This window comes from Delphinapterus leucas, chromosome 18 (genome assembly GCF_059928025.1).
Source record: "Delphinapterus leucas isolate spDelLeu-1000000601 "Yukka" chromosome 18, BTC_Dleu_Yukka2, whole genome shotgun sequence".
NCBI classification, from domain to species: domain Eukaryota; kingdom Metazoa; phylum Chordata; class Mammalia; order Artiodactyla; family Monodontidae; genus Delphinapterus; species Delphinapterus leucas.
Window position 1 is genome coordinate 12339964 of NC_143146.1, and position 21476 is coordinate 12361439.

The following is a 21476-nucleotide window of genomic DNA, read 5'->3' on the forward strand; positions in this document are numbered from 1 at the left end:
CCACACTCTCATCTCTGGCATGGTAGGGGTTTGGATACATTCTTGTTGGCTTTGTTTTAATTAACTCCCAGAAAGGAACACCACTGTTTTTCTCAGCATGGGGGTGGGGCAGTCAGTGCAGGGGGATCAGGTCCGCTGACCTAAAACAAGCCTCATTTCAGTGGCACATCATCTAGTCAGGGCTGCCTCACTTCTCCCCCCGGGTCTGCTAAGCAGTGCTTCTCAAAGCGTGGTCCCCACACCAGCAGCACCTGCATCACCTGGACGCTGATACTTGGCTCCCCCGCAGATGCACTGCCGCAGGCCTGGGCGGGGTGGGGGGGCGGGTCCAATAAGCCCTCCAGGTGATTCTGATGCGCCTGAGAGTTGAGAATCACTGCTAATGGGAGTTCAGGTGGCTCTGACTGCCTCTTCCTTAACCCTTCCAACCAGTTCCCCCCACCCAGGCACTCTGTCTCCCTGAGTCAGCGTGTTCTTTGGGTCAGTGTGAGGCTGTGGTTTTCTTACTGCTCAGGGGACACCTGGGGACCATCAGTGGTGTGCCCAGGCACACAGGTGGAGAGGAGAGTAAAATGTGGTTCCCGAATGCCCTCAGCGTGGCGTGCGGCGTGGTGAGGGAGGCTGTGTGCGTGGAGGATGGCCAGTTCCGAGGCAGAGATGACACATTCGGTGCGTACAGGCGGAGCTTGCCGCGTCCAGGCCGAGGAGGTATCAGCAAGCAGCGGATCCTGGGAGTTAAAGCTCAAAGGACTGCACCAGCAGTTTGGAAGTTACCACGTACCCTATAATTTAGAAGTTTGTTTTCAAAGGTGCCTGTTCAGTGGGGGTCTTTTGAAAATATGGATTACACGACCCCCTCCTCCCCCCACCCTTTATGACCGGGCGAGTGTTTTGGGACCTCTGAGTGTCCCGGGTGATTCCTCAGTAGCCAGGTTTGGGGAACAGGGTCCCAAACCCCGGGGAGAAGGAGAGAAAGACAGGAGGCCAAGTCTGGAGCCTCGGGGTGGCTGCCCTTGATGACGGCCAGACCGGGCGGGTCTGCGCCTGAAGACTCTTCTGGCACCAGGGAGACTGGAGGAGGACGAGTGGGGAGTAGCGTCGTAGATGCGGGGGGCCGACCTCGTGGAGGATCCGACGCCAGAGCGGGGGCCAGACTGTGACGGTGGGGACCTTGTGGGGGGGGGGACGTTGGGGAGGAGTGAGCGGGGAGGGCGACCTGCAGCAGGTGGTGGTGGTTTTTCAATGGGAGACACCCCAGCGTGTTGCCCAGGGCAGAGACAGGCGGGAGGGGTGCGTGGAGGAGGGGGTTGGGGATGAAGCCGCGTCCTGGGGGCGGGCAGGGTGGGTTTGAAGCTTCTGGGATTGGCCTTGAGAAGGAGGGCCAGCCTTCCTCACCCCGGAGGGGAGGACAGAAGGGAAAGGGCATGAGAACGGGAGAGGCTGTAGCTGCTGGAAATGGACGCGGCCTCTCGTGTCCCCCTTTCCTGGTCACCCCATTTCTCACTTTTCTCACGTTTATGGGTGCGACCTGTGAGCTTTCACGTTGTTCGCTGTGCCGTCTCACGCGGGGCCTCTGTGGTGTCCGTTCGCGCCTGTGTCACTGGGGTCCGTTGTTCACGTGGGAAGGGGGCTGGTGGGTGTCAGTTCTCCTCGGAAGCACCGCTGGCCACTCTGCGGGTTCACCTGGGACGGCAGGTTAGTGGGGCGCCCGGTTCGCCCACAAGGCTCGGTTAACCCAGTGCTGCCCAGATTGCCGTAGTTCTGTGTCTGTGACCCCTTATGTTCTGTGGGTCCCTCTTCCGTGTCTGGTGTCCTTCCTCCTTCAACCCTCCTCTTCCTCCCTGCTGTTTCACAGGGAAGGGTGGGCGGCTCCCAGGCCTTCTGTTGCCCCGTGGGGCTGCAGCCTGAGCGGCTCAGCGTAGTGAGATGTGCAGCGTGCCTAGCTCTTCTCGCGAAGTGTCAGCGTCACCCCTCTCGCCCGCCTGGGGCTGACAGGTGCTGCCCATCGAGAACCCAGCAGCTCACACTTCTCTCTGGTCAGGGAGCTGTTGGGCTGGGTGTTGGAGTCCTTACAGCTGAAGCCTAGGAAGTGTAGGCTGTGTGTGTTTTTCAGCTAATCACGTTGGTGGTTAAGAGCTTTTAGAAGCCATTTTCAAGGGTATGATGTTCACCTGACAAAAGAAAACAGGTTCCTTATTGTTTCCTGGGTCTGGTTAAAATACTTAGGCCAAGGCAGTAGCTGTAAGCAAAGATGCGTGAGACTGTGTTTGTTGGACATGGCCTCTTCTGAAACAATTAAGTGAGGGCGTACATTTTTTCCCCCCTGTTATATGAGGATGCTAGTTAACCTATGTTTTAGTATATACCTACCTGAATTAAGAGAGTTGAGGGGGGAACGTGGGGAGAAAAGTAGAAGTTTTGCTTAGACAAGAGTGATTGTTTTCAATAAGTCCACATGTCTAAGTGTTTTGGTATTTATTTACTTTAATTATACAAAAGCTGGAGCCTTCCCCAGTTTTTATAATCTAGCTGGGTCATTGTTTTTGTTTGCACACTTGCCGTGTTTCATAGTCTAATGTGCACACGCAGGTGAGATTTAGAAATCTTTGTGTCCTGAATGTGAAGGCCTGTGGTCACCGCAGCCTGATCCTTAAGTGAGGAAAACGTATCGGTCCTTGAAAGACCGTGGTATGTATGTTATCAATAGAGGGACGAAGCAGTCATAGCCCTGTGAGTCACTGAAGTTTCCCTTCTTTTCCTTCTCTCCTACAGAACCTGAAAGCAGATCCAGAAGAGCTTTTTACCAAACTGGAGAAAATCGGGAAGGGCTCTTTTGGCGAGGTGTTCAAGGGCATTGACAATCGGACTCAGAAAGTGGTCGCCATAAAAATCATTGATCTGGAAGAGGCTGAAGATGAGATAGAGGACATTCAGCAGGAGATCACAGTGCTGAGTCAGTGTGACAGTCCCTACGTAACCAAATATTATGGATCCTATCTGAAGGTAAGGCTTAAAGATGCAGACGCGGTTTTCCACCATGCAGCACCTGACTGGGACGCAAGCCTCGGACGGGAAGGACTTTGATAAATAGCACAGCAGGTTTTCAGAGGAAGGAGAAGTGTTCTGACCTTCGCAGTCAAAGGAACCTGTCTCTGATGGTTCTGTCATCTTAAATGTCACTGATAGAATGTATTTTTGGTGAAAAGTGTTCGATGTTGAAACTCCCTTTCAAACAAGAAGGTATTTCTGAGTGAGACTTTGTCATCAGAAGTGCATTTCTTAAGCTATTATAACGACAACTACTCATCACCTAATTTTAGCATGGTTTGTGATAAAAACTCAGGCCAACCTAAGAATATTAGTCTTTTGATATTTTCAGTTATCAAATGTGTTTTAATTTAGTGCTGTTTTTTTTTTTTAAACTGCTAAGAATTGAGAATGTTGATTAGTGAGCTGGTTTACCTCCATTTGACTTTGAAGAATTCTCGGTTAGTAAATAATTACTTAAACAAAGTAGTAGCTATAATACAACACCGCAGATTGTCCTCGATCTTCACGCAGTTCTTCAAGTGGGAAAGAATCATATTAAAGACGGTTTCCCAGCCCTGCGTGGAAGCGTGTTGTACTCGTTGTGCTCTACCACTAGAAGAGTTTAAGATCGTCCCTTGTGTTTCAAGTTCCTTGACATATGCCCGTTCCACTGCACTTAGAAATGTCGTATCTTTCAAATGGGGTTTTGGAAATCTTAAGAATTGGTGAAGAAATTTCTGAAACAATTCTCTGTGGAAATGAAAGCTTCACAGGTAGAAAGAACTTTTTCCTAAGGGAGGCAGCAATACGCCTGGATAACGTAGGACTAGGTCTCTTCCTGCCCTGGGTCCATCCTCTCAGTTCTCCATGTCGTAGCCCTCCACGCGTTCTGGTGTCAGAGGGCTGGTGCAGGCTTTGATTTCGTGGAAATGTAATAATGTGTAAGTGGGAGGGTGGAATATTCGAGAACTGTTGATTCAGTAAAATGAATATTTAAAGGAAATAAAAATTGGACGGTAATTCTATGTTTTTTCAATTGCCTAAAGAATGGCAGTATGTCAGAGGTCAAATACAGCATTTTGAAAGGGGAAGAATAAGTTTTGGAGTCAGTTGTCCTGGACTTTGAGCTTTTTTAAAACTTATTTACTTCCTCATTTGTAAAATGGAAAATTATGGTGTACACCTCGTTGTTGCAAAGATTAAATAGAACTGAGTATGTGAAAGTACCTGGCATGTAGTGGGTACTTAGGGAGTGTTAATTTCCTTCCTTAATTGATTGGGTTTATTTATTCACATTTATCTCTGACATTACCTTGTAGTGGAGGACGTGTCCACTGAGGTGGAAGCAAGGAGGGGAGAGGGTAGCCCACGGTAGCCGTGAGTGTTACTGTGGCGGGGGAGCATGCAGCTTGGGTCTTGACCAGGCAAAGAGGGGAGCACGGTAAGCTTTGTCATATTCATGATCCAAGAGAGGAGCACCTGTGACTTCCATAGGGAAAGCAGAGGTCTTCTTTATGTTAAACTTCTGTTGAGGAAAAACTCAACAGCTGAAGAGACTCAACTTGAACTCTGTCTACCGTATCAGTTATCCTTTGTGAAATGACATCAGAATAGTTGCATAGTGAATTCAGAGTTAGGTTTCATGTGGTATGTTGGATTTTAATATGAATTATGGTAGTTTCGGCAAAGGACGCATGGAAGATCCTCACAGATTCTTGCTGACGTACACCAGCTAATATCTGACTGCCGCCGAAATTCAGGATCAGTGGTTTGCAGGTGTCTCCTTCAGCCTGGGCTCCTCAGCAGAATTTTTTACTGCATGGCGAGGTGATTGCTTTATTGTGGCCAAACGTGGTGTCACCTTGACTGTACGTATCTAGAGATTCCATCTGGTATGTCCTGTCTTTCCTGAGTTGCTAACTCCAAGTCAATCTAACCTTGTTCTGTAGTGGGCCAGTGAATTTATTTAGTTAACCTAATGTCAGTTGCTGGAATAAACACCCTAGGTTTTTAGTGGCTCAATATGATAGAAGTTTATTTCTTGCTCACTCATAGCCCTGATCCATGGGTGGTCTTCCTCCAAGCGGTTACTCAGGAACCTAGGTTCCTTCTGTCTTGCGGCTCTTCCTTCCTTACTCCACACGTGGGTGTGCTCGGCTGCCTTCAGTCAGCATGGGGGCGAAAATGGAGGCCCCTGTGGGGCGCTCTCGTATACCCAGGCCAGGACACAGGGCCCCTTGTTTCTGCTCACAACCCCCTGCCAGGCTCAGCCACGTGGCCGCACCTAACCAGGAGGGGCTGGGAACTGCCGTCTAATCGTGCGCTGTGCAGCAGAGCAGACGGGCTTGGTGCTGAGCTAGATGGTCCTTCCCAAGGCCCCTTTCTCTGCACGAGGTGGGTGGAGTGACCGCTGGGGTGACTTTCTCCACTGACTGTCCTCAGGTGGGATGAAGAGCTGTGATAATTTTGTCTGTAGTGCTTTATGTATTTTACCAGGCAGATTGTCCTTCAGAAAATGTAACTGCCTCAGGAATGCCAGGAATAATACCGCCGTCATGAAAAGCTGCCCTTAATTTCTTAAGCCTTTCTGTCAAATTTGATGAAAACACGTGGACTGCTCTTGTTAAACAGTGCTAGTAACTACCGTAAGTTGAGCCGGACAAGAATCCAGACCCGACGTTCTGCCCGTTCTTGGTGTGAGTGAAGTTGCATGAGATGCCTTGGCCCAGAGGAAGACCCTCCGTCATGAGCCAGAGGCTGTTCTCCCATCGTCTTGGTAGCGTTATGAGGTTTAATCAATATGGTCCAAACTGTCAAGTAAGATACAAATTAAATTGACGTGTAAGATGAATGGGTCTTTGACACAAAGTTGAAAATTACTGTGCCTTGTGTGGTTTTTACTGCCCTTCTAAAACTCCCCATAGCTTTCAGAGCTGGTCGTTTTAGTTCTTTAAGTGGTGATGGGGGAGAGGACCTCAGGATTTCACCTTGTGTTAAGGGACTTTTACACAACAAGACTGGGTAAAGAGGAAATGAGCAGAAACTGGTTTCTCCTTTGCTGGATTTGCATTAGAAGATCTCATAATTACGTTTTCATTTCAATCCTGTACTCCAGAAGGAGAAATTGAAAACAATAGCTAAGTGGTCTAAATATACTGAATGTTACTGAGGATCAGGAGAGGGGCGTGAGTTTTGACTGTGTAGCTATAATCGAATTACAGAGTTGCTGGGTAGCATGTTTCTTCCCGAAATAGTAAAAACAGAAACAACAACTGGCAATTCAGGGAGGAGGGGGAACAGTGCCACAGTGAAAACTTATGTTTGTATTGATGAAGCTGAGGGCCGGAAAGGTCTTGAAGATGATCACATGCCATAGAAGAACTTCATTTGCTGTAGTTTGTTTAATTTTGGGGAAATTAAACCAGCTAGAACATTAACCAGAAGCCTTCGTATCCCAACCATTATACCACTGGAGCTTTTTTACCGCAAAAATACCATCTACAAGGTCACAATGAAACCATAGAGGGTGGGGTGGTGTGCAGGGGAGAGAGAGAGAGAGAGAGACTTTTTTGGTTTTATTTTTAAGTTAGGCAGTGAAGACATGATAAGATTGTAACAGTGGACAGTGAGGTGCTATAGAGGCGTCTGAGCCTGATTTCTTTTTTTCTTTTTTTTTTTTTTTTTTGCGGTACGTGGGCCTCTCACCGCTGTGGCCTCTCCCGTTGCGGAGCACAGGCTCCGAACGCACAGGCTCAGCGGCCATGGGTCACGGCCCCAGCCGCTCCGCGGCATGTGGGATCTTCCTGGACCAGGGCACGAACCCGTGTCCCCTGCATCGGCAGGCGGACTCTCAACCACTGCGCCACCAGGGAAGCCCCTGATTTCTTTTTAAGCAGCATTCACAAGAGCTACTCATTCCATTCAGCAACACAGCTCTTAAGGGTTTTTTTTGTCTTGGGGGGATTGCCTGCCTTTTAGAATCTCTACTTTGAGATTCACTTAGAGTTATACGCCAGGATTTTAGTTTGGATCCTAGTACAGTTACTTAGCTGTCTGGATGTTTCTCAAGCTGCGGACTTCCTCAAGGATAAAATGCAGGTAAATATACTTATCTTACAGGATTACTATAAAGATTGAGATCAGATAGGTAAAGTGCCTGGCATGTTAGGGGATTTTTAGTAAGTGCTAATTTAAGAATTTTTTTTTAATTAAGGGAAAAGTTATTTTGCCAAATAACTCAAAATTTATGAGTTGTAAAAACATTATTAGCACACTAAAAATTAGGGTTATCATTTTCTTTTATAATAAATTATTTAATACTCTCAAACATCAGGCCAGTTTCACCAAAGCAAATCAGGTACAAGGCAAAAAAAACAAAACAAAACTGTGTTTATCAAACCTTTACTTGTCCTAGTCATTTTTGTTGTAGTTTCGCTATTAAGGAAACATGTCCATTGAGTGAGTAGTTGTCTAATAGTGGGTTCAGATCCTTGACTTAAGAGTAAGTTTTTCTTCAGTTCCTAAAAACTTTTAGGGTAGTTTTACCAATTGGATTCACCAGAAGACTAATACAGGAAAGTCCCTTTATGTGTTTTAGCGTTGTATGTAAGTACAGATGGTTCTGCTACGGTGTGTGTTATGTACATTAGACACATTTTGGGGTAATTTTTTAAAGTTATGTTCTTTGGACTTCTGATTTGCTTTTTTTCCCCTTTCCTTCCTTCCCCAAAGGGAAAGTAGTAGTTCCTGATGAAACAGAAGTCCCAACCATTTTACGCTTAGGGAAAGAAGTGCAAAAATATTTACATAAATGGCTGGTGTCTTTGTGAATGAGGCTCCTCAGGAGGTTACCATCCACCCCCTGTGTTCACTTCTTGCCCCAGCATGACTATTAAAATAGCTGACTCTTTACTTTCAGAAGCATCCGAGCTTGGGCAATAGAATATAATCAGCCTCTTAAGCTTCGTATCCAAAAAAAACCAGACAAAACTATACTCTTTCCCTTGCGCATATTGTATTATAATTTCATGATCTCGTTATCGCTCAGAGAAGAATGACTAGTGTAGCCACATGATAATGAACATATCTGTTAGGGTACATTGTCTGAATTTATCTTCACTCACCTCCCTCCTAACCCGCCCCATGGCAAATCCTGCTCTTGTATTGACCTCTGGTTTTAGACACGGTGAGGAATATAGATGGGTTATTGGTCTTGGGAAGCAGTTGAGTTGAGATATGTGCCTGGTGTGTGTGGACTCTCCTTTGCCTCAGGGCTTCTTCCAAAAGCTCACAGGTCCTGTCTCATTCACTTCTTTCCTATTCCCGAAGATAGAACCTGGCACATTCTCCTTGAGATGAAGACAATCAGGTACTAATGGTGTCGTGCACGTGGAACGGTGATCGCAGCTTAACTGAACTGGGGTCAAGATGCCCAGTGTAGAGGGCAGAGGAGAGAGGCGGGCTGTGCCGTATGGAGAAGGCAGATCTGGGGTTGTGACAGGAGCACGTGACTTTGGGGCCAAGCCACCTAAGCGTAGTACCGGTACCTCTCTGTGCCTCTTCTGACTGCCCCACGTGTACCCTCCTGCACTGAAGGTACAGGTGGCCGTGTCTGGAGACATTTTCAGTTGTCACGACGGGGCGGGGCTGGGGTGCTGCCGGCACCCCGTAGGTCACCCCGTAGTGACCAGGGATGCCACTACACGTCCTGCTACAAAGAATCACCAGCCCAGATGCTCACAGTGCTGCTTGTGGAATGGATGGTCCCAGAATATAGAAGGAACAATGTTTCCAGGGCTGGCCTTGGGGGTGCTTGGAATAGCCCCAAGAGTATTGAAGACAACAGTCTCAGAGACCTTGGTTACTCCCACGCAGTTTTGGTGGCCAGAGCAAGTGTGAGCTTTGCAAGCGCTGTGAGTAGCATGTGTCCAAACTTGGACAGTGATTTTGTTTTGCTCAGAGCTGCGCAGCCTTGTGTGCCAGGCTCACAAGAAACCCCAGACAGCATTTTGGGGATAGTGGACCCAAAAGATGCTTCTCTGGGGTACCTTTGTTCGGATGTAAGATAGAACAAAGGCTGTGAGGAGTCCTCCGAACATAACGGCGAGGACTGTTCGCCTAGATATTGACCATGACGCTTTCTGTCTAGTGCTCATCCGAAACTCGGCTTCCTTGAGTAAAGCAGTAGAAAACAACCCCGGTCTGCTTTCCTAGGGGTGCAGTTCACCACAGTGAGAGGGAACATTCCCTCACTGCAGGGTGTCTTGACGGGAAGTGTGATTCTCCCTGAACGCTGCACTTACTGCAGAGTTAATATTCCCTAGGACGTTGCTTGACATTGGGAGTGGAGCTGTATACCTGGAGGCCCTTATGGCTAGCAGTTGGCATTGTTTTCTCGAAAACTGATGGATGACCAAGGTCAGAAGTAACAATCTGTTTTTCATTTTTGGCCTTGGTCATTAGAGTAGCATTAATGAAAAAAAAAAAGACAAGCGAGATGTTGATACCTGGCTTTTTTTTTTTTTTTTTTTTACCCCGTGTGTATCTTCAGTTTTTTGTTGTTGTTTTAAGCCTGGTGTGTTACTCTTGGTGCTAAAGCACAGCTCTGCTTCCTACAGCCCCTCTGGGCTTTGAACCGACCGCCCAGCCAATCAAGTGGCCTGTTCCGTTAAGTCAAGTGTTATTTTCTCATTGTATTTCTTTTCCCCTTTGCCATTTACGGACATCAGATAAGGGAGAGTTGAGCTGTGTTTTCATATTTTTCAGTTTGTGGCACCATCATCATCGATCTATGTAAGCTTCTTCTGTTTGGGTCAGTTTTATTATTTTTTATTATTTCATCCTTCATCCCTACCACCCTTCTCTTTTGTAGGACACGTTTTGATATGTCTTTGAATATGTGTGTCTTGAGTAGATAAAACGTTGCTTATGTACTATGTATGAGTTTATTTTTTCCTACCACGTAATTATTTAAAATTTGCGCACAGTACAATTAACTTTCTGAGGTGTATAATTCTTACAGTTCTTCACACTTTAACACATATGTAGATTCTTAAAACCACCAGCACATGCAGGATACAGAACAATCCCAACATCCCAAAGAACTCCTGACCATCTCTTCCCCGACACCCTCAGTCCCTGGCAACCACTGATCTGTTTTCCGTCCCTGTGGTTTTACCTTCTGTAGAATGTCATATAAATGGAATCACACACCTTTTGTCACTGTCTTCTTTCAGTTAGCATAATGTGTTTGGGATCCGTGCATGTTCCAAATGTTTGTTCCTTCTTATTGTCAAACGGTGTATTGTTGTAGGAATATATACTATATATACTATTGTATATATATATAATATATAATATGTATTGTGTATATATATATAATACTATAGTATATTATATGCTATATTAACTATTGAAGGGCACTTGGTTTGTCTCCATATTTTGGCGCTGATGAATAATGTTATTAACATTCACGTGCAGTTTTTGTATGAACGTAAGTTTTCATTTCCCCAGGGTAAACACCTAGACGTAGGGCTGCTGGTTAATTCTCCAGTGTCTGTGTCAGTTTACATTCCCGTCAACACTTGGTATTGTCAGTTTCTTCAGGTTAGCCATTTTAGCAGGTGTGTGTGGTATCCCATTAGGGTTTGAATTTGCATTTTCTGTAATGACTTCGGATTTTGAGTATCTTTTCGTATGACTTACTTGTGCAGCACTCTGGAGTAGGACACTTATTAATACAACTGATGGGGCTTGGGGCAGGCCCCCCCCAGATACGCCGGTTCCCACCCCTACACTACCATGTTGTTCAGGATAGCTTCACCCGTTTACACTCGCACTAGCAGTGGGAGTTTTTTTTGCTGGTTCTTCTTTCTCCCTTTTTTAAAAAAGAAAAGCTTTATTGAGGTATAATTCACATGCCATTCAATTCATCCTCTTAAAATGCACTGTTGAGTGGTTTCTAGTATATTCATGGAGTTGTAGCCATCATCGTAGTGAACTTTAGAACATCTCCATCATCTGATGTGGAAACCCTGTGCCTGTTACTGGTCACTCCCTATTTCCTCCCAGCTTCCCCAGCCCCAGGCAAACACTTAGCTGCTTTCTGTCTCCGTATAGGTTTGCCTGTTCTGGAATGTCATGTAAACAGAATCATACAGTATGTGGCCTTTGTGACTGGCCCGTTTCACTTAGTGTAATGTTTTCAAAAAGTTCATCCGCGTTGTAGCATGTGTCTGTACTTCATTCCTTTTTATTGCTGAATAATATTCCATTGTATGGATATATTACATTTTATTTACCCATTCGTCAGTTGATGAACATTTTGGCTGTTTCCACTTTTTGGCTATTACAATGGAATAATGTTGTCATGAACATTAGTATACAAGTTTTTGTGTAGACATGTTTTCATTTCTCTTGGGTATATGCCTAGGAGTGGAATTGTTGGGTCACATGGTAAACCCTGTGTTTAACCCTTTGAGGAACTGCCAGGCTGTTTTCCAAAGCACCTGCATCATTTTGCATTCCCACCAGCAGTGAGTGAGGGTTCTAATTCCTCCACATCCTCGTGGCATCTTTGATTATGGCCACCCTAGGGGGTGTGAAGTGGTATCTCATTGTGGTTTTGGTTTGCATTCCCCTCATGGCTAGCGATGTTGGGCCTCGATTGTCTACTTCCTTGCCGACATTGATATACAACTTTTTTTTTTTTTTTTTTGTGGTACGCGGGCCTCTCACTGTTGTGGCCTCTCCCGCTGCGGAGCACAGGCTCCGGACGCGCAGGCTCAGCGGCCATGGCTCACGGGCCCAGCCGCTCCGCGGCATGTGGGATCTTCCCGGACCAGGGCACGAACCCGCGTCCCCTGCATCGGCAGGTGGACTCTCAACCACTGCGCCACCAGGGAAGCCCGATATACAACTTTTCAACTTTTCCCAGTCCCATGAGTACAATATAGTATTTTTTATGCTTATTTGCATTTCTATTAATAGTAGGTGTGAGTGTCTATTCGTATATTCTTAGCCCTTGGGATTTCTTACTCTGTTGAATTTTGTTCATATTTTTTTAGTTTTCCATTGGCTTTCCTGTGCTTTAGTGTTTGATAAGTATATTGAAGTTACTCTGTATCAGTTTGAGGTACCACGGGTATTTTCTCTGACTGTTGCCCTGCCTTTAACTTCAAGGTGTCTCGTTGAAAAAACTCCTTAATATTAATTTAGTTAAATCCGTCCGTTTTTACCTTCTGATTTCTGCTTTTGGGATCCTGTTTAAGGAAGCTACTTGTTTCCTAAGGTTAAAAATATATTAAATTCTTTTCTTTCGTTGGCTTTATAATTTTGCCTTTTACATTTAGATCTTTTATCTGTCTGATATACAGTTTGAAGTAGGGATTTTATTTTTCTCCATGTAGAGATAAGTTTCCTAACACTATTGTATAAAACAGTATTTTCCCCACTCGCATATGATGTTATATCATATACCAAAGTCTCATATGTGTCTAGGCCTATTTCTGGATTTTCTGTTTTATTTTCCTGGGCCAGTATCATTCATGGTCTGTGTGTGTGTGAATTTTTATTACCTTGGCCTTGTTTTAAGTCGTAATATCTGGAGTGATAACCGTCTCCACCTCTGCCCACATACATCCAAAAAATTTTGCTGCTTTTAAAAAGTACATGAGGTCTTTGAAGACTTTTGTTCTTCCACATGTTTTAGAATGAGTTTGTACATTTTCTGTTTAAAATCTTACTGAAGTTTAAACATTGATTTTTTTTTTTTTTAACCGTATATCCCAACCCAGGAGGATTTTTTTTTTTTTAATTTATTTTTGGCTGCGTTGGGTCTTTGTTGACGCGCGCAGGCTTTCTCTAGCTGCGGCGAGCGGGGGCTACTCTTCGTTGCGGTGCGTGGGCTTCTCATGGTAGTGGCTTCTCTTGTTGCGGAGCACGGGCTCTAGGCACGTGGGCTTCAGTAGTTGTGGCACGTGGGCTCAGTAATTGTGGCTTGGAGGCTCTAGAGCACAGGCTCAGTAGTTGTGGCACGTGGGCTTAGTTGCTCCGCGGCACGTGGGATCTTCCAGGACCAGGGATTGAACCCGTGTCCCCTGCATTAGCAGGCGGATTCTTAACCACTGCACCACCAGGGAAGTCCCTAAGCATTGATTTTTGAGGAGAATTGACATCTTAAGTCATCCCATCCTTGACTATGAATGCCTGTTCTCTGGTTAGGTTGTCTTATGTGAGCTTTAATACAGTTTAAAATTGAAGATCGTGCTGGTTCCTAGGCATGTAGTTTTTATTGCTATTTTGAGAGATATATTTTCGGATTGGTTATTGCTTAGTTTAAGGGAATGAGTATGTTTTTTTTTTTTTCACATCGTTTCTGGCAATCTTGCTGAACTCATTAGTTTTCTATGCATATGTTCACATCTACAGACAATGATGGTTTCTTGTGCTCCCGTCCATTCATATCACCGTCTTGCATCCTATGTTTTGGCCGTGACCTCTAGACTGTTGACTGGCAGTGACGGGAGCGATACACCTGCCTTGTTTTTGACCTTAAAGAAATGCATCTTAAATTTTTCTTTAATAAGTATGGTATTTGCTATAGAATTTTCATGTGTGGCCTCTTTTTTGTTTGTTTTTCCATTAAGGAAGTCTGCTTCTATTCCTGGTTAGACTTTTTTTTGTCTTGTTTTTATACAAACAAACAAGAGCACATACTTTTTTCCTGTTATTTTGAAGATAGTTATGTGATTTTTCTCTTTCAGTCTTGATGTAAGTAGATGGCAGTTAGCCAGATCTAAAGTGTGCCCTTTCTAATTTCTAAGAAAAAAAAATTGGTTTCATAGAGCAGGGAAAGTCTTCTCTAGTTGCTGTTGCCAAGAGGCTCCGAGAGTTGCTTTATTAGCTGAGAGCTGTCCAGTCCCCCTCCGTTACATGTCGGTTTTGTTCTGTTGAGTTCTGCGTGGTGCTCGCAGATAGAACAGGAAAATAGAACCTGACCTGGCCTTGGACAGGGTTCCCCTCGCCGATTCTCTCCCCAGTACTTCTTTCCTGGTCATGGGTTAGGAAGGATGCTGAGACAGCATTTTAGCTGGTTCTTCAGTTGATCATCGAGTATTGACTCACTTCTGGGCTGGCGGTTCTGCAACTCGGCTCCTAAACTTTCTCTGGGTTCTGGGGTGGAGGGCTAACGTGGCTCAAAGTGACAGCTGAGAACGCCGTGCTCTGGCTTGTGTGTTGAGTTGAGGAGATGTTTGTGTTTTGCAACCGGCGGGAAGGGACGGCTTGTGGGTTGATGCCTCAGAGTCTCTCAGGTGGCAGCTGGGAGAGGCCCTGTGTGGCAACATGGAATTGTTTCTCCCTTTGCTGGGGTCGGTCCGAGACAAACAGGAGTACCGTAAGTGGCAGGAGGCCGTGGGAAGAAGGGGGGCTTCGGGTGGCTTGGACAGCCTTGGTGAGCACACAGTTCTTTATGTTTCTGAATTTACTGTAATGTTAAATCTTCTTCATACATTGGTTTTAAGTTCCACTTCGGTACCTTCCCTCCGCGTTGTGAGCCAGGTATGTCGGTGGGATAATGCAGCTCCAGTTTGACTGGAAACAGAAGTTTGGGGATTGCGGGGGGAGACGTCTGCAGATTTGGTTTTGGGGGAAAATCATAAACAAGCTGGAGATGAAGCCTACTTAGAAAAGGGCGGGGGGCGGGGGCTGGGCGATGGTTTGCTTTGTACTGTATCCGTCACTTCTCCGTACTTTTCTAGCCATTCTGACCCCAAGTTCGAGATCTGGATACGGTCCGCCTACCTCTGAAGATGCCGTCTCGGCTCTGAGTGAAGCCAGCAGTGTGGCTGGTCGCCTGCTGTCGGAGCTGTGTCCTTACCTGCAAAAGAGAGAGATCGGACACCTTGATCTTTTAAGTTCATATCCATCTGATTCAGCTTAGCTTGCCGTTTTGTGAAACACTTCTCGTGCACAGAGAAGTTGGAATCCCAGGCTGTTAGAGCGGGAAAGGGCGTTGGAGGCCCCTGGCCCCCACTGCTTGTCCTCTAGAGCAGAAAACCGTGGCACGGAGAGGCCACCTCGTTGGCTCCCACCAAGCAGGATTTTCCTTTGGGGCTGGAAGGAGCGCGGGCTTCCCAGAGTCCCAGGGCCAGGGGCCCGAGAAGGGAGAGGGCTGGACAGGGAGGCTTCCGTGGGTCCCGCCCTCGATGGCTGCCGTGGCCGGTGTTGCCGCGTCCGCCACCACCGTCCTGTGGAATCGGGCATCGGCTCGCGCGTCCGCGTCCCCTTCGCACGCAGCCGTGCAGCGCCCACCAGAAGTTTGAGCAGGTTAGCCCGATGGGGGACCTGCGGGCTCCTGGCCCGGGGTCGCCGTGTCACGCTTGCCGTGGTTCTGAGGCTGGAAGATGTCGTCTTCAAAGGGCCATACTGTCCCAGTGTGGAATTTTGACTTACTGCCACCTTATTTCCCAGGTAGTCCAACGGGAGAAATTCTTGCCTGGCACGTGGAAATTGTTTTATTCGATCTCTAACGCAGAGCTGATGTTCACTCTGTAGCTCATGTGTGTCGGACGCACGAATTTGCATTTGTTCCAGGAGCCGAGGCCCCTCTGACGGAGATCAGAAGCCTAGCCGATGCTGCAGGGTCCCCCGTGGTGCCGGGCATCTGGCTTCCGTCGCGGCCCCGGAGCTGCCTCAGTGGCCAGAGTCGCCATCCCACCAGCCCTGCGGGCCGGCCCCGTCCCTCCCACACCTCTGCTTGCGCCCAGTCTCTGCCAAGAACCCCCCCTTTGGTTTTGTGGCCCCGCAGCTGTCCTGTTGGCGCCGCCTGTCTTGTTCCTCAGCTGAGGATGGTTCTGTGGTCGCCTGTGAAACGCCTCCTTTCTTTGTACGCCTGATGCACTGGTGGCCAAACAGAGCGTTCTGATTTCTGTTACTCGCATTACTGCGGTGGCGTGTATCAAATATCTTCAGGTATTTCTTTGAAGGAAAGAGGAAGTTTTTGAAAAGAAGGAAATTGTGATACTATATGCAGTAGAATAGATACAGACAGCTTTGCTAGCTGTGCAGTTAGTTGGGAAGTATTGATGTTTTGGCATTGGGTGGTGGTTGGCTTACTGCAGGTTGAATTGCTAAAAGCAATTTATGTAACCTGTTAAGTAGACCAAGCATCTGTTACACTGGATTAGGTGTTTAACTTAGTTTCCTGGACTTGGATGAGTTTTTGTTGACTTAGTGTGAGATTGACTTTCTGATTACATGCTTCAATTCGATCTAATGAATTTTCCCTGTCATTATAAATGGGACTCAGCGGAGCTAGGCCAATGGCGAGGTTGATTATAGACCAGCGCTTATAGAAGCTAATTATTTTTGTTCGTATAGAAGCCTTTTCCCTTGCTTTTAGCTAGGGCTGGTATAGAGTGCCGTGTAGATTTTGGAGTCATTATTGGTCACATTTTTTAAACGGGTATGAAGAGGTGGAGTTTGCTTGTGTTGAAATATTTGGTAGAAAACGTTGGTTCTTTAAAAGTAACAATTGATTTCTGGCTCTTTTTTGAGAAGGAAATGCTCTTACGCTCGCTTTCTGCACCAGGGTGTGCCTTGAAGACCCCTTGCCCTTCTCGCATCTCCTGTATTCCTTACCTAGGTGGAGCTGTATTTCTGGACACTTTGTGTTCTGAAAGTGGAGATCCATTCAGAGACTTGTCCCTAGAAGAAAAGGGGCATAAGTATGCCAGATGCAAAACCACAATGATTTCTTTGATTGCAGGGACCTTTGGGCCAGCTTGCGGTAAGAACTTGCCTTTAGAAGATCCTTTGGTTCCCATCCATGTCTCCCTCTCCTCAAAGGGATGGCAGCCTGATGGACAGTGGGCACATGCCCCCAACATGGACAGACTTCCACGGAGGTAAGCTGCTGTCGGTGCCGCCCAGGCAGACGTGCGCCCTCCTGGTCAGCCCGAGCTTTGCCCCCATCTACACCTCATGCACGTGTGTCAGAGGCCCCGAGGCTTTCTCTCTTGTTTCCGGCCAGGGCTAGGGTTCTGTCTCATCAGGTAACAAGTAACCCTGTTTCCACGGGGCTTAGGAATGAGTGGAGTGCGAGGCAGCCGTGGCAGCTTTCTCCGGTTGAGGACGGGGATTCCCCTGAGGTGCTGCTCGTGAACTCATGGTCGGCCCTTTGTGGTTCTGTGTCTGTAGTTCACCGCACGTCGGGCTTAACTCTGGTCACTGTGAGCCGCTGTTGCTTTGGGGACAAGTTTGCACAGAGTCTGTTTCCCTTCTTGCCTGATTTGGGGGGACACTGTTGACGGGGCTGCTGTCAACTGTTGTGGTGGGTCCTCCGCCTGAGTCTGGTGCGTGTGCAGATTTGAGACCAAGCTCTGAGATTCTAGAAGGTGTTGCTCCAGATCTTGACCCAGGGAAGGCACGGCAGACTGGAACTCCTCGTCTCCCTAGGAATGGACTGCAGCCCTTGAATCGGCTTGGTTGCTGCCGGCACAGCCTGTGTCCTCCTGCCGTATTGCTTTATTCTTCACGGAGTAGATGCAGCAGAAAATATGAGTGTATTTCCTAGCAAAGTTTTGTTGTTGTTTTGGTTTTTGTCTTTAAGAGCTTAGGTTTCCGGTTGAAAAGAGGAGAAATTTTCACTTGTCTCCCTGGGAAAAGGTGCTGGGAGTCAAGTTTCACTTATACTGGTTGAATGTAAAACTTTGGAAGGGGAGGTATGGCTGCTGAGAGAAATGGGTTTTAACCCGAGTGTGATCTTTCTGGCTTTGCTAATGGACCTCACTTCTCCCCTTCTGACAGTGACGAGTGGAGTGAGCCAGTGGGCGTTGCAGGATTGCTGGCTGTGCAGGGTTGCGAGGTCTCGGGGGCCTGGTTTTTGCAGGGCTGTGTTCTAGAGCACGAGGGGCCGCGTGGAGGGGCTGCTGGGAGCTCTGGTCAGTGGGAGTCACTGCAGTGGGGTCATGAGGAACAGGGAGGCACCTCCCCGCGGACATTTCCTCTATGACAACTTGTGCACGTTTTTAACAACATCTTCGTTGTTAACTTTTGGGGTGGGGTGGGGCAGGTAACTTATTCCAACCCGTTAAGATCATCTTTCTGACTGTTGTAAGGGTCTCCTTCCCAAGCTCCCGGGCACACTTAGGAGCTGCGCTCGCTCTGGCTAGTGTGGAAAGTATTGGGAGGATCATCTCCTGGTTCTTACATGTTCTTTTACTTTCCAGGTCCCGCATATTGTGTTTACTTTCTAAGAGGTGCGTTAAGCCATCTGCAGTCCCTTGCTCTTTCATTCGTGGACTGACGAAAGCGACAGCAGCTTTAATATAAGGGAGCCAGTACCAACCCAACTTCCATGTGAGAGCAGGAGGTTATGAACTCGAGGTGATTAAGTGAATTTAATTCTAGCTTCGCTTCTTGGTTTAATAGCGAACCAAGTTCGATATTACTTTTTCTGGTTTTAATCAAGTTTCTGCCTCCGTTTGACGTTGGGGAAATTAGAACGGGTCCATCGGAGTCGCTGTCAACAGGAGCGGCACGTTCTTTGCCTGACACTCTGCTGTCTTCTTTGAGCAAATGATGGTTGGGTCTCTTGGCCCCCCTGCGTGCACCACAAGTGTGCGGGGTTGTGTCCATCTTTACCTTGTTTCTAAAAAGCACTCTTGGTAAACGGGGATCTTTGGCAGTTGGGTTTAAGACTGGCCCCCCTAGAGCCTTTTTTTTTTTTTTTTTTTTTTGCGGTACGTGGGCCTCTCACTGTTGTGGCCTCTCCTGTTGCGGAGCACAGGCTCCGGATTTGCAGGCTCAGTGGCCATGGCTCACGGGCCCAGCCGCTCCGCGGCATGTGGGATCTTCCCGGACCGGGGCACGAACCTGCGTCCCCTGCATCGGCAGGTGGACTCTCAACCACTGCGCCACCAGGGAAACCCCCTAGAGCACATTTAACTAGTGTTCGTTTGTGCCATACTGAAAAAAACCGAGCCGAAAATGTTCCCAACGTATTTAGTGAGGTATGTGAGCCCTTAATGACTTGGGATTTGAAGTGTCTTTCCACACAGGCAAGCCCACAGGTGTTTGCTTTTTAAAAACTGCTAGTGGGATTTTGTGCGTGTGCAGAAAGTCCTGGGGATTCCGAGCGCTGCCTCCCCCTGCAGCAGCATGTTCATTTGTGTCCGAAGGTCGTCCTCTCCCTTGATGCTAAGGCCCAGGTTCTAGGGTCCCCGGCCCTCGCGTCAGCTGTCCTCCCGCTGCCGTGTCACACGCCTCCCTGCTTCTGGGCACTCGGAGCCCTGCTGCCCCGCCTCACTTGGGCCAGGGATGCAGGTGTGGGCTCTGCACCTGGACCTTCTTTGGTTGCTGAAGGAAGGAGATGCATAACCAGGCAGTTATCACCCCGAATAAGTGCACTGGTGGCCGGGGCCCCAGTCCAGGAGGAGGGAGACAGCAAGGAGGTTGTCGTAATAAAGATGCCCGACTGAAGGAGGGGGAAGGGAAAGCCACACAAGGTAGGCGCCAGCACATGCGACTCCTGTGTGCTGGTCTCACCGCAGGGCCAGAGAGGAGTGTTGTTCAAGGTCAGGTAACTTAGTTTGAACTGTATTCGACCACAGCAGACAATTGTATACATGCGCTGAGTTCTCCTACTTTGTTATAGAGGTAGTGTGGTTATCTACTCCAAAAGAAAAAAAAAGAAGTACACTGGAAACATGTGACAGAGGTGGGTTTCGCCTCTTTGCTGCCCTAGTTCCCTCCCTGCGCCTCTCGGCCGTCCCCAGTGCCCCCCTCACCACCCTCTCGCTGCTGAGTAGGAGGAGGGGCCTCCGGGGGATGGGAGGAGGGCGCGTGCAGGTTCTCTGCAGCTCCCCCTGAGGTCCTGCTCCTGGCCGGCCACCTCGGGGACTCCTGCGAGGCTGTGCACGTGAACCCCACCCCAGTTCCTGAAAATCGAATTGTGTTTTGTCACTTTGGTTAATCAGAGACTCGAGAGTTTCAAACCACATGTAAGAGGTGTGAATTATGTGATATAAGCATTGTTGGAGCCCTCTGTTGTAGTTTCCCTTTCTTTTTTTTTTTTTTCTTGTATTCTCATTTCAAACGTTAAGCAATAACTTGAGTCACCAGACATTCTAGAAAGACAGCATCTTGGCTAGTCTGACATGGATATACATGTTTTACTTATTGTGTGTGGTAAGAAAAGGTGTGGGCACTAGAGGACGTTGAGGTGTGTGACTGTAAAAGTCTAGACGTGTCATCAAAAAATGTGAGCATCCCATGGATCTCATGAGTCTGAATAATGAAATTTGCCACCAGTATCCTTCACACTGTATGTGGGCCTATTCAGTCTTTGTCTGTAGGCCGGATCTCACTTTTATCACATAGTTGGCACATAATTGGGCTCTGCGGATAGGCGGGGGTGGGGTGGATGGTGGAGGGTCTCACACTGACTGGAGAACTGCTTGCTACCTGCTGGAAGGCTCTGAAGGTGGGTTCGAGCTAAGGGAGTGTTTCTGGATGAGCCCCCTTCTTGAAGATGTTAGTAGATGCTACTTGATGAGATGTTTGGACGCGTTGGGTCTAGTAGGTTTCCATTACAGTGTTCTCAGAGCTTCTGAGCCTTGAAGGGAAGTTCAGTATGTGGCGTTTCCTAAATCTGTTTCTTTGTGGGACCCTTCTTTCTCTCTGTGTCTCTCCCTCTCATGGTAAATTTCAGTTCTGTAAAATCCCCAGATGGAGCCCTCTGGAAGTAGCTTCTCTTGTCAGCACTTGGGAAGATAAGCCTTAGAAGGCATCCACTGTGGTTAAGAACATAAGTCCGGAGATGCCAAGTTAGCACCAAGTAACAGCTTTCTGTGGGTCTTCTGCTGGTATGCCGTCTTTAGAAAAGCATTCCTTTCAATGTTGGTGGTTTAAAAACTGGATAAATTGACAAAGGACCATGAAGCATGATACAAAAGGCAATCACTGAAATAGCATGTTAATGTTTTAAACAGTTTTATTTTTCAGTAGATAGTTTTCTGAGTGAAACTGTGGGATTTGAGAGAAAATAAGCTGTAAAAGTATTTGTGCATGTCTTGTTCATAGGAAACACAAAGATCACAAGCGCTGAAGCCTATGGTAGGTGTAAAATCCTAACAGAAATTGTTGGGGGCTTGGTGGTGTTGGGGGGTGATTAATACCACATTTCCCTAAAATCTTTTTGTCTTGACTTTTCATAAAAGCTTGCCAAAGATGTTTCTAAGATTTTCTCTGCCCCAGGTGGGGTGTGGTTCACTTTTTGTTCCTTTAATGAACACTCGAAGGTTAATAAGCCGCTTTGTTTGGGGTGGACTGCAGCCATGGGCCCTCAGGTCTGGGGAACGAGACAGCCTTCCTCTGATGGGAATTTCTAGTGTCTCATTCGCCTTTCTTTTCCTTGGTTACTGTTCGTGCTTGGCCTCCTTTTC

At 47.3% G+C, this 21476-nt stretch overlaps 1 protein-coding gene across 5 annotated transcripts in view; it reads left to right on the top strand.

Moving 5' to 3' along the window:
- STK24 (serine/threonine kinase 24) overlaps positions 1-21476 on the top strand; it is a 101357-nt gene that overhangs the window by 40232 nt on the left and 39649 nt on the right. For 4 of the 5 annotated variants that reach the window (XM_022576902.2, XM_089899219.1, XM_089899220.1 and 1 more), the window contains one exon: positions 2773-3003. The exons of the other annotated variant lie outside the window; for it this stretch is intronic. In XM_022576902.2, the coding sequence (XP_022432610.1) occupies positions 2773-3003 (231 nt within the window). The remainder of the gene's footprint in view (positions 1-2772; positions 3004-21476) is intronic. 5 annotated transcript variants of the gene reach the window in all.